Source organism: Syzygium oleosum, unplaced genomic scaffold (assembly GCF_021117445.2).
Source record: "Syzygium oleosum isolate NSW1041296 unplaced genomic scaffold, Sole_v2.1 Sole_v2.23, whole genome shotgun sequence".
Lineage (NCBI taxonomy): Eukaryota > Viridiplantae > Streptophyta > Magnoliopsida > Myrtales > Myrtaceae > Syzygium > Syzygium oleosum.
Window position 1 is genome coordinate 665,017 of NW_026607507.1, and position 12,126 is coordinate 677,142.

General features: G+C 39.8%; 2 protein-coding genes across 3 annotated transcripts; one reads left to right on the forward strand and one right to left on the reverse strand.

Annotated features, from left to right (window-relative positions):
* Positions 1 to 365: 365 nt before the first annotated feature.
* LOC115674651 (rhomboid-like protein 20) lies at positions 366 to 5,858 on the forward strand. Its single transcript, XM_030597111.2, has 8 exons — positions 366 to 573; positions 683 to 783; positions 1,192 to 1,332; positions 2,132 to 2,198; positions 3,168 to 3,316; positions 3,418 to 3,519; positions 4,542 to 4,664; positions 5,520 to 5,858. The coding sequence occupies exons 1-8, from the start codon at positions 549 to 551 to the stop codon at positions 5,685 to 5,687; spliced, it is 876 nt and encodes a 291-aa protein (XP_030452971.2). The 5' UTR covers positions 366 to 548; the 3' UTR covers positions 5,688 to 5,858.
* A 254-nt stretch (positions 5,859 to 6,112) lies between these two features.
* Positions 6,113 to 11,720, reverse strand: LOC115674650 (uncharacterized). 2 transcript variants are annotated; one of them, XM_030597110.2, is made up of 7 exons: positions 11,563 to 11,720; positions 10,467 to 10,957; positions 8,954 to 9,006; positions 8,754 to 8,818; positions 8,565 to 8,643; positions 7,275 to 7,580; positions 6,113 to 6,764 (listed from the first exon to the last, which is right to left on the reverse strand). In XM_030597110.2, exons 2-7 carry the CDS (start codon positions 10,901 to 10,903, stop codon positions 6,610 to 6,612), a joined length of 1,095 nt encoding a protein of 364 aa, XP_030452970.2. In that variant the 5' UTR covers positions 10,904 to 10,957; positions 11,563 to 11,720; the 3' UTR covers positions 6,113 to 6,609. The 2 variants fall into 2 exon arrangements, with proteins under 2 accessions (XP_030452970.2, XP_056177517.1); XM_056321542.1 differs by lacking the exon at positions 11,563 to 11,720 and adding an exon at positions 11,499 to 11,519.
* Between the last annotated feature and the right edge of the window lie 406 nt (positions 11,721 to 12,126).

Genomic DNA, 12,126 nt, shown 5'->3' on the forward strand with positions numbered 1-12,126 from the left:
GAACTAGAATAAGGGTGCTAAAATCTTTTCCAAGAATCATTTTTTCCGTATCCCATGAAACCGAAAAAGAACAAAATTCATTGCTTTCGCCATCAATACATTCGTGCGCGAGAGAAAAGAAAAAAAAGATCGCTACAAAAGATTGAAAGTATACTATGAATGTTCTGAAATGCGACAAATCTGATATTCGAATCAGATATCACACACAGCCATGGACAGATCAATTTAGGTGATGTCCCAAACATTATCCGATACTATAATGTTTCATTAAAAAAAGAAAAAAAAGGTATGTCTGATGTTTTTCCTACTTGGGAATTCCAATGAATTCGTTTTCTCGCGTTGAGCGCTAGTAAGTCCAATTTCTTTCTTTCTTCCTTCCTTCCTTCCTTTCTTCGCTTTTCTCGAGCGAGTCTCTGTACATCGCCGCTCGCGAACGCATCGAGAACGAAGCGCGCTCCCGTCAATGCTCATCGACGGAGGCGGCGCCGGGGAAGAGAACTGATCCGAACAGAACGCCCCGCCGAAGCGCGCCGACCACCGCCGGGAAGATGAATGGCGGCCCCTCTGGTTTCAGTACGCACCTTCTCTAGCATCTCTCTGCTTTTTGCGTGTTGTGGCGCACGCGATTGTAATCCGTCGATCGGAGCACGTGATCTGGGTGTTCCGTTTTCGTTTGTTGTAGATAATGCTCCGGTCACCAGACCATTCATCGTTGCTTCCGCGATCTTCACCGTCTTCTCCGGCATCCAGGGTCGTGCGCACAAGCTCGGATTGTCTTACCAGGTGCCTCAAGTTTTGTTTTTTTCTCTCTCCTACGTCTCGATTTGAGTGGTTCTTTCTGCCCGTTTTTATAATTTTGCATTTCGTTCAATTGAGTTTTTAATTCTCCTGTAACACCAGTTGATGTCAGAAAGCTGGTGTTTTGCTGATCATTCACATGATTTTGCTTAGTTTGAAGCAGGATCGGATGTTGAATAGCAGTATGACTGTATTTATAATGAGCATTCTAGTTGAATTGGCGACTTTATGCTTATATTGGGGCTGTCTGTCTTCCATTTTAGTTGATGGGAACTTTGCCTAGGAAAGGGACTTACTGTTTGCATATTAGATGTTAATACTGCTTGTACTAATAGCATAGGGTGTTGCTTGCTTTAAATTTTTTTCTTTTTTCTTTTCTCATCTCGATGGCAGGATGTATACCAAAAAGCTAATTTCTGGAAGATAGTAGAGTCGGCATTCGCCTTCTCATCTACACCGGAGCTAATGTTCGGGCTCTACATGCTATACTACTTTCGGGTTTTTGAAAGACAAATTGGTTCCAATAAGTACTCGGTGAGTCACCTTTGCTTGATTTTTGTCCTCGTGAAAAGTATGTTACGTGTCTGTTTTCTGCTGAAGGTTAGCAGGAAAGTTGAAACAGATATCTCATTTCATACGTACATTATGAAAATCTAAGCAACTTACAAAAAGTGCACTTTGAGATGTAGTATGACACATTCATGACCTTCAATTAAGTACATCGCATTCAACTAAAGAAAAAAATAAAGTTTTGAGGACATGCTCTATTAAGAGAGGAAATGAAGTGCCTGTCCAATTCATAAAATTGGCTTGCCTTTTTTTCTTGTCCATGTGCTTTCTTCTTGAATTTCATTGAGTAGTCATTTTTGCTATAGTTAGAGAAAGACTCTAATTTTGTGCTAATATGGTGTAATGCCTCCCACTGAGGTAATATCTTTCTAAGAAGTGGACAATAAACAAAGAGAAAAGAGAGTGCTTGTAGAAGACAACACAAGACAACTCCTCTCTTGTAAGAGGAAAGTTAGACCATTGAGCTTTGCATTGTTGTTGCAATTATACTGTTTTGTGAAGAGTGTGGTAGGCTTATTGGAATCACAACGTTAGTGAGTTATGGGAGGGAAAAATGAATAGAAATATGCTTTTTGAATATCTTACTTACTTTCGGAAGGTATAGTGTTTTGGAAGGCTTAAGTCGTAGAAGACAAGTTCCTTTCTTTTTGTTGGTAGAATACTGGCATGGACACTTCTGCCAAGATTTGCTAACTTCGATGACCTTGACTACTGTACGTGTGTCATCAAGTAGATGTCTTACATTTACCCCGTCGTATTGTAGGTCTTTATCTTGTTCTCCTCCATAACATCGATTTTATGTGAAGTGCTTGCACTTGCACTCCTTAAAGGTATGCACCAAAAAATATCAAGGTCAATATTTCTTCCAATATTCTTTTTAGTCTGCTTCATCCCCCAGGCATTTAAGGTGCTTATAGATGTTTGGAAGAATGAGCAAAGAACATTACTTTTGGCACTTTGCTGGGTGAGAGAAAACTATTATGTACTAAAGTTTTTGGTACTTTAATATTAAGTGCTCTTTTATGCATATTCTTCATTTAACAGGTGCTTTCAATTCCAATTTTCAAAAGATAATGTTTGAAGCCTTTAATTGGAACTGATTGTCATTCTTTTTCTCATTTCTTAGGAGTTTTATCGGCTTATGCTCTTGGTCGGCCAAAAAGAATCCACTTATACTCTTGATTGGGATGAATCATGATCCGCTAGTGCTTTTTTATTTTTTTATTTTTGAAGAAGATAATTTAGTTAAATAACAGAGATGTCATGAAATATTGCATGTAACACAATTTTTTCTGATGCTTAAAGATATATTACTCAGAAGTCAATTTTACTTTGAAACTATTGTTGTTTTCAGAAATGACTTTGATTCATTACATAGAGAACTTTAAACGTTATGTACTGGCATATTCTGGACTTGACGGATTTAGACAATGAAATCATGTGCGCACTTTTGATCGATGAAAATGTAATCTGAAAAATGCTGCTTGAAGAATTAGGTTGTTTGAAGAGCATAAGAGAAGAATTCTTTTGGAGTGATGACATGTTAAAGGCCTCATTCTCTTGAAGAGGTTTCAGGGCAGTGCTGCTACCCATTTCTTGTTTAAAGTGCTAAAGCTGTTATTATTAATTCTCTAACCATCTTCTGAGAATTAATATGCAACACTGGATTTTTACTCATGTTACTTTTAGACAGTTGCATTCATGGGCCATTATTTTTTAAATTTGGAAGAAGTTGCGATATCTGACGTTATGTTGCTGTCAATTTTGGTTGAAGTATTTATTCCCGTTTTTCCTCGCAGATACCTCCTTAAAATTTACTCCTGGACCTTATGGTCTTATATTCGCATCATTCATACCCTTTTACTTGGACATTCCGGTATCGACGAAAATTAGGGTATTTGGTGTCCAATTCTCAGATAAATCTTTCATTTATCTAGCTGGTCTGCAGGTAAAGTTTGGTCTTTGTCGTACCTTTTTAATCCCCTTTTTATCTTGCTCTGTATGCCTCTTTTTTCTGCTGCAAACATTTAAAGAGTTTGTGTCTTTCAGCTTCTGCTATCATCTTGGAAAAGATCTATCTTCCCAGGGATTTGTGGCTTTGTAGCTGGTTCGTTGTATCGCTTGAACTTCTTTTACATCAGAAAGGCAAAGGTTGTACTCTAACATTGTTGGTGAACAATTATTTACTATGCATCTCTGAAATTTTTACATTTAGGAAATTCAGAAGTGAGCATATCAATGAACTGTGAGCTTGTAAATGCATCATCTTAGTTTTTTAGGATGCTTGATATTCTCCATATACTTGATAGTAGTGCACTGACCCTGATGAAGTGCTGTGCTAACAAAAGATGAACAACCTCCTCACCCATCCTCACTCCCAAGTCATTTTTGGAGGCGAGAAGCTCTGCCCGATGTATGTATGATGATTTAGCAATACTCGCCTATATTCTCCATATACTTGATAGTAGTGCACTGGCCCTGATGAAGTGCTGTGCTAACAAAAGATGAACAACCTCCTCGCCCGCCCATCATCACTCCCAAGTCATCTTTACACAAGCAGTCTTTCAAAGAAGATGAAAAGCCAAAAGGGAAAAGAAAGCTCAGTTCCCTTGCTTCTCTTTCTTGTGAGATAAAGGGTGATGTGAGGATGGTAAGAGTATAAGCAGAACATAAGGCTTGTGAGAGATATCTTCTGTCCACGCTCTTCGAGTATTGTCTTTTACCTGTCTCTTTTTTCCACTCAGACTTCTCTTAACAATTGGTGGAACTACATGTAACTGCGAAATTTTTCCAAGAATCTTTAAATCATTGGATAAATGTTATTGCAAAAGATTCTGCTGGCAGCACATCATATTTTTTCTTCTTTGGCTTTGTCAAGGCATGGGGACGAAAAGGGCTCAGTTAATGTTCTTTGATGTGCCAATCTTGTGGATGCCATGTTGGGAGTCATTGGGGCGTATTTTCTCCATCCATGTATAGCGATGTCAATGTCTTTCATTAATAACTGAAATGCAGAGTCAATAGCTCTATAGCCCAGTCTGTGGCGTTGCTTACTAAATGTAAATTTTTCAGTGAAATTTCACAATTGTCAAATTTATGAAAGCTCATATGGCTTAGCCATTTGCTCCTTATAATACTGACTTTGGTTGGTGCCTGTCTCGTAAATTTCTCAGTTTCCAGAGTTCATTTCTTCATTCTTTGTGCGGCTTTCATGGCCGTCTATTGGAAGCATGCCTGCAACATATACTAGGAATGTCATGGGAAGTTTGCCATCCCGTGCAGTTCGCCCAGTAGAGGTGAGTAAGCTTTAAATGGTTTTTTAATGTATTAAGATTTCCTCTGTGAAACTTATATGGCCAATTCGTTTAAATGTTCTGACTCAGCTTATCTGCTTGATCTCATCATTTATCGTGCATCTCCTTGGAGTCTGTCGTTGAATTTTCTTTTGTGTTAAGTTGCACTTAATTGCACCCTAGTTTACTAGTTAGATGAAGTTGATTAGACACTGCTAGTGCAATTTTAGTAATCGTAGTTTCAAAATGCCTACTACGGTTCTTTGAGAATAATAGTGGCCCTCTTAAATGGTGACCGTATCAAATTGTCATATTCCAATTTAAAGTGGCAGATTTAGAAATTTGATTAGTATGCTTTTGTGTTCCCGTTTTAAGGGACTTTTGGGTGTGGTTTTAATGGCATCACCTCTTTGTTTTATCTTGGTGCATTCAAAAGCCAGCAATCCCAAAAACCAGGAAGGGGAAACTTCAAGCTAGGTTTGTGCGAGTCTGAAGTTTCTAGTCATTAAATATTTCAGCTCAAGTTATTAAATTACCTCTAGGGCAGAGTCATACTTACCGGAAGCTTAGAAGTCACGGCTTCCAGAACGCTGATGAAACAGGATGCTAAGTAAATCATAAGTCTGTAAACCCAAAGAAGCTCTCAGTGTGTAGGAGGCAGTGAATGGTAACTCCATTAGCTTAGAAACTAGTGGAACAGCTTGAAAATCAGAGTCTGCCTTTCACTTCCCTCCTCCTCCCTCTTGGGGCAGGTAGACATATACTTCTCTCCCATGGCAGGGAGCAGTGTTCGTTCTTTTTGTTTCTACCTAGTTCGACTCTCCTACAACAGCATCTGACCCTTTTCTTTGTGTTTAGCCAAACTATCCCGCTCCAGTGCCTTCCACCCCAGAGCCATCAGAGGCATCGATTGCCACACTTGTTTCGATGGGATTTGACCGGAGCTCTGCCAGACAAGCGCTCATCCGAGGAAGAAACGATGTCAATGCGGCAACGAATATCCTTCTTGAATCCCAATCCCAGTAATAACATCTGTGGAGAATTTCTTGTGACATGGGGAAGGTTACTCTTGTTCTTATTAGTTGACTGAGCTTTTTAGTTGGCCCATCGATGGGCTTATACAATTGCTGCCCTCTTTAATGTTGTTTGTCTCTGCTCGTCCCGTTTTAGTCAAAAGCTCAATTTTTTCGCCACCAATTACTTTGGGACCCTTTTGAGAGAGAATTCCTTTGTACAGCGGCACCCCGACAAATGCGGGCTGTTTAGGTGAATGTGGCTGAGGGATGCTGTCTTCTGAAATCGTCACGGTGCTACGAGGGCATTCACTTAATAAATCAAATAAGAAAAGTTTGCCGATGTATTTCTCTTTTGGTGTAATTATGATCAAATATTGGAAAACCAAAACAAAATCGGGGAGCAAAGACTGCATGGAGAAATGGAGAAATGGCTAATAATATGGAATGCCAGTCTTTCATTACAGCCACTCTTTCCTTAAGCGGCTTAAGCCAGCCACGATATATGAATTATGAAAAGTTCGTTTCTCAAGCACCAGTTGAGATTAACTACACAGCAAAGACTCTCAGCAATCGTTTTCTCCGGAATGCTCGACGGCTCAAGTCGTTAAAAAGAATCACAAATAGACAAGTAATGACCATCAACTCTCCAAAGGCCAAAAAGCCTGAAAGGGAATCCCCATGCTCATCCTACTCTCGTTACAATTCCGCAAAGACTCGGAAAAACCAGGCCATCGCCTGTAGATGAACTCGAGCTTTATCTCCAGTCATGATTCGTAAATGCCCATCTTATCAGAATAGCAAAATCCATGAAGCGGTATTGACATTGTGTACTATACTTTGAGCTGCCTAATTGAGGTCTAGATTTATTATTGGCAGTATATTTGACACAGGAAGTACGAGCAAGATAGCCTCCCTCTCTTGACCTCTTAGCATCACACAGTGCTGATATCAACTCGGCTTCTATGGAGCTGAAAAGCAGGAGTGATCCAACTCCCACAACTGCACTGGATACCTGACCAATTGAAGTAACCAAGGCGACCATCGCAATGGGCACAAGATAACTTGCCCTCCAGTGCCCCTTCTTCAACTGCATGGCATAAAAGCATCGACAATTTCAAGTATGAGCCCATGTGCCATTACAGGGAAGAAATGACATCAATTTTCTGAATAAGCACTAATATCAAGGTATGCAAGAGATAGTTTTACATGTTTGTTTTTAAGCTAATTCTGGGTCTCGAGTGGACGAAATGCTTGGTAACTTCACATGTTCCCAGGCAAAGGGAAAAGATTTCGCTTTTGGAATCATTGTTCCGCAGCTTATGACGATGCCAAACTCGGAGAAAAGGGGTACGCCACATGTTGTCATACTTCTAGTGAAATCTATGGAGCCTGAATTTCTTGGCTAAAATTGAGAACGGAGAAAAGCTTAAAAGTTCTACTTCTAATCAGATAATTATTTCCCTCTTGGTCTACTCCAAGGAGCGAAGGAAGAAAACTTCAGACATACTCAATTTTAAATGTTTCATTTTCAAATGCGGCTTCATTAATTCCTTAAAGGAAGATACTTTAGAAGAATAAGTTGCGGGACATAGTTTACCAGCTGTCATCCATCGCAAAGGCTCGATAAATATAGAAGAACACTCGAAATCATCAGATTTGTTAAAAGGGTTGCCGCCTCTTCTCTTGTTCCACCCAAAGGATGATTCGCCCTCTCCTGGAACATGATCCACAACATTCTCTTGAGAAGCCACAATCCTTCTGCACTTCTTGCAACGGTAGGCAATCTTGCGATCAACTGGTCCATTTTGAGATGCTTTGACTTCAGATGGAGCTTCTGTTGGCAAGCCAGGATCTGCCGCAAACTTGGAACTGTCTATTTTCTCCCCACGGTTGTAAGAATCGCCTGAACCATGGAACCGAATTAAATTCAGTAAATACATCTAAAAAGAAATTGCAAGATACCATCAAACCAGCACTCTTTCCTCATAATCCCTACAAAAGCTTGGTAAAGCAAGCATTCCAAGATATCATCACACCAACACTCTTTCTCATAGTCCATAAAAAAGCTTGGTAAAGCGAGCATTACGTACTGACATTTGTGGCTCACTTCTAATAGAAGTTAGCATAGAGGCAGTGGCGGATGCAGAAAGGGACAGATGGTGGAGACAATGAATGAGAGGAGAATAAAGTTATCAGCAATATGACTCTTCGAGTCGAAAATAGTATTGCCTTCAATTTGAGTAGGTCAATATAAACAAAATTTATTTTAGTCAAAAGATGATCTCCTTAAGCACCAAGGAAAACTTCATGGTTGACCATAAAAACACAATATTATATAATTTGGTACACTATCACTAAGAGACCTTTTCCGCATACATGACAGTATAGTTAGATGAAATGCCTTGCCAGCTTTATGAATTCTAATACCAACTGACCAAACTCCAATAAAATCTAGCCCAGCCAAATTTACAATTCTATGGTTCGCTAGATTATTACCTATTTGAGACAGTCAATTGAAACTATGAAAGGGAATCTACGGCAACTTCAAACTTGAAGACATCTACTGAATTTTACAGAAGTAACAAGCAATTAACTGAGTGTGCCTAATGAGCAGACATTCAAGTCTCAAAGCCCAGTCATTAGGCTACGAGGAAGGTCACTCGCCATATAGCATTAATCAGAGATAAAATTGACAGACCTTACAAAACCATATATATTCAGTTCGATAGAAGTCGCAGCAGCAGATTTTCCTTGAACAATTTCTTGGCTTCTATGTCCGTGAACCAAAATAAAAAGTACCTCTTACATACGAGAAAAAAACAGGAAAGGGAATCTCCTCTTATTACTATAAGCCCCACCAGAATCTAGGGAAGACAAATGAAATTACCCAGAACTCTCAGTCGAAACTTCTTGTAGATGGGGCTGTCTCGATTGACTTTGAAGCCCATTTCCTCAAACATTTGTAACTGCAATGCAAATGTATTTAGGAATTGATGACTGGAGAAACAAAAGAAATACTAACATTTTTGTCCTCCAATTATGTCTTAAGAGTTATCAGAGTATGACAGCATATTACCTGCTCTATAAAACCATCATTTGGGCAAACAAACTCGCAACTTTGCCGCAGGGATTCAAGTGCGTCTGCAAGATTCCGCAAAAAGATTACAGTCATATATTCATGATCAAGAGAATGACGTGAAGATATCTTCTCACATTTTTCAAGCACGAAGACTTTCAGAACGTTTCAATCCAAATAAAGAAGGAAATAAGTTGTACCTTCTGCAGATAGTTGCTCTGATCTCATCAGATATGCTGTGATAATAGCTGCACTGCAACGGACACATGGAAAGAAGGGAAAAACTCCTTAGGACTTTGATTAAACAGATAGCGGAGAAGCTACTACACAATGTAGGCCACCTCTGGAATATTTCTTACACATATTAGGAACCTCACGAGAAAAGAAATTCAGAAAATTTCTTACAAAGGACATACAAAAACATACATATGGACATTAAAAGTCATGATTTGCTGGTGGCACACACATTCGAATTACTCCAACCTGGCCTTGAGCTGAAATGTACAATTGGAAGATGGGCATCCCAAACGAGGGCACTTTTGAGGCTAGAATTGCCACAAGTGGCAACCAAGACAAAATGACGCGACCCGGACAAAACAAATTACAAAGGAAAGGGGCCAGAATTAAGTTAATATAACAAAAACATACTTATTCAGATGATAGGAGTTTGAGAAAGAAAAGAAGGAAAAAGAAATGCTACATGCATGAGTGTTTTGGATTTGTGACTACAAATCTAATTCAATAGAGTACTCAAACCATCTGTTCATCAATAGACGAGGTATTAAGACCAGCTGCTAAAGCAAAATATCCGCTATTAAATAGGACTGGTTCCTGTGACCTTATATAGAATAATCAGCGTCAGAGGAAAATTCATTCAGCACTGAGATGCTGCTTCAACACCAAGCGTAACTAATCAACTTATGTACTAATGTTACATGACAATGACTATCATCATCCAAACATATGCCACAACTATGAGGCAATCATCACATGGCATTGGCAAACTTAATAGAAGCAGAACATATTTCAAGCAGCTCCTTTGATAGCTCAAGGTTAATCTTCATCCTCTAATGCTATCTTCACACATCAGGTTGATTCTGAAGGGAGGAAATAGCAATCCTGTCACATCAATCCACTTTTGATTTACCTCATAAACATGGTAGGAGAAAATGGAAGCTGCAGTGCATCTGATTCTGTCATAGGAGGACTTGTACATACATTTAACAGAACTCAGACTGAAACACCGCACACTGTTGACATTTTTTTCCATGCGTTTCAATTATGACAAAATTAATTGCCATGCCATCAATAAACTACACACCTAAGTTTTCATTGACTCATTTAAGATTTGACCATACTCTGAATATTGAACGACAAGGCAAAGGATTGACGTGTATAGCCACAGGCAACTATTACAATGAAATTAGTTATATCGTACGGCTAGTCTTAGGTAGCAATACAAATACGCTCCTTTACCATTACATGATTCACATGCATCACTCACTTAAGTAGCTATAGCCCATGCAATCTGTCTCCAAATGCCAAAAAGATGTGGATTCTGGCACATGTGCTGTAACTCAAAGACAAAAGGTAGCCATGTAACTTAATTAAGAGGTGAGAGAAAAATAAACTAATTGTATGCAAGCATCATTCATGTAAAACCACTCCAGGATATATAATAATGGTAAATTAAACACTAGAAAAAAGCTACACCTTCTAGACACTCCAGCGAAGCAATGTACCAAGACCGACCCCTCTTTCCGACTCTTTTCAATGAATTCCAAGCATGGATCTAAATAGTCCAACAAGACCTCACTCTCCGTATCCCTAACCGGCACCGCCATTCTCACGAACTTCAAATCCTTCCCTGCATGCTCCAGGGAATACAAGAGCTTCTCAGGCGACAAACAACTCTTGGACCCATCAACCCTGACATCTTCAGAATCCACAGCGCCACCCGAACCTCCAACATAGACCTTCTTGATTTCTTTACTGGGTATCGTTAAACTGCTACGCCACTCAGAGAAAAACGATATGGAGGCAGAGCTCAGCACTGACAGAAGATGAGTAACCTCGGCGCTGCCATTTTGGAGGACTTCTGCTGCATCTGAAATATTCCCAATGAACAGATTTTCACGAACAAGGTGCATCACAGCTGAATAAAGTCGGTTTCCTCCCCCCTAAAAGCCAAGACTTTCTCTCACCTGCAAAGAGATTAAATGCATCATTCCTTCTGATCACCATTAATCCGAGAAATTTCATATCAACGGCCATCTAATCTAGAAATCAAGCACATATAGCACATGGGTATAAACAAACACTGTCCCAACGGTAGAGAAGGCCCCAAAAAAGGCGCGCAACCAACGTCCACGACCAGATCAGTTTCAGCTGATCAGGGAGTAACATGAACACCACCTGGTAAGACAGATTCTCGCTAGCTAAGGCCGCGCGCCGCACTTCCCCTTTGTATATATATTCACAAACCATACATTACCCAAAACGTCTCCGCGTGACTCGACCGACCGAGCTTCGATCCGTACGGACAGTATCGCTTCTCACTTCAGCCAGCAGAACAGCGGAAATCAACTCAACTCGACGAAACAAGAACATCAACGCCGCCAAAATTCCAAGTTTCGAGCTCCCCAGAAGATAAAAAAAATTTAAAAACCACGAAATCTCTCCCTCGACGCTCCATCAACATGCGACCTAGAACCACACGAATGGAGTACTCGATCGTTGCCATACCTCGAACGATTGGATTAACAACAGAGAGCGAGAGAGAGATAGAGAGAGAACGTAGAAGACGGACCTGAAGAATCGGAATATTCCGGCGAGGGAAACGACACTTTGTTCTCTCTCTCTCTCTCTCTGTCCGCTGATACCCCGTCCTCACGTTGTACGCTGTATAGTTCGGATGCCGAAGTGCTCGGACACACGTATGATGCAGGGCTTGCCGCGCGTGCGGTCGGCGCAAAATGTTTTCCTATTTTTCGTTGATTTATATAGCCGGGAAAATGGCACCAAGAGCCTATGAACTTTTGAGCGAAACGGTCCATGTCGCACTGAAACTTATAACTTGAACGATGTGCGATGCATTTCTTGAATTTTTAATTTATTCAAGAGGATCTCTAAATTTTTTATATATGTTTAATTTGTAGTCACTAAAAATATTCAATATTATCCCTGAACATGGATTAAGAGAAAGATAACATTGGATATTTTCATATGATTTAGGGACTATATTGAACATTTATAGTTGTTTATAGTTCAAAGGTAAATATGATCGGACCTAAATCGCATCGATACCGTAGAGATCGAAATAGATGCTTAAATATATGGTATCAAATTTGGATTAAAGACCAAGTAACAACGG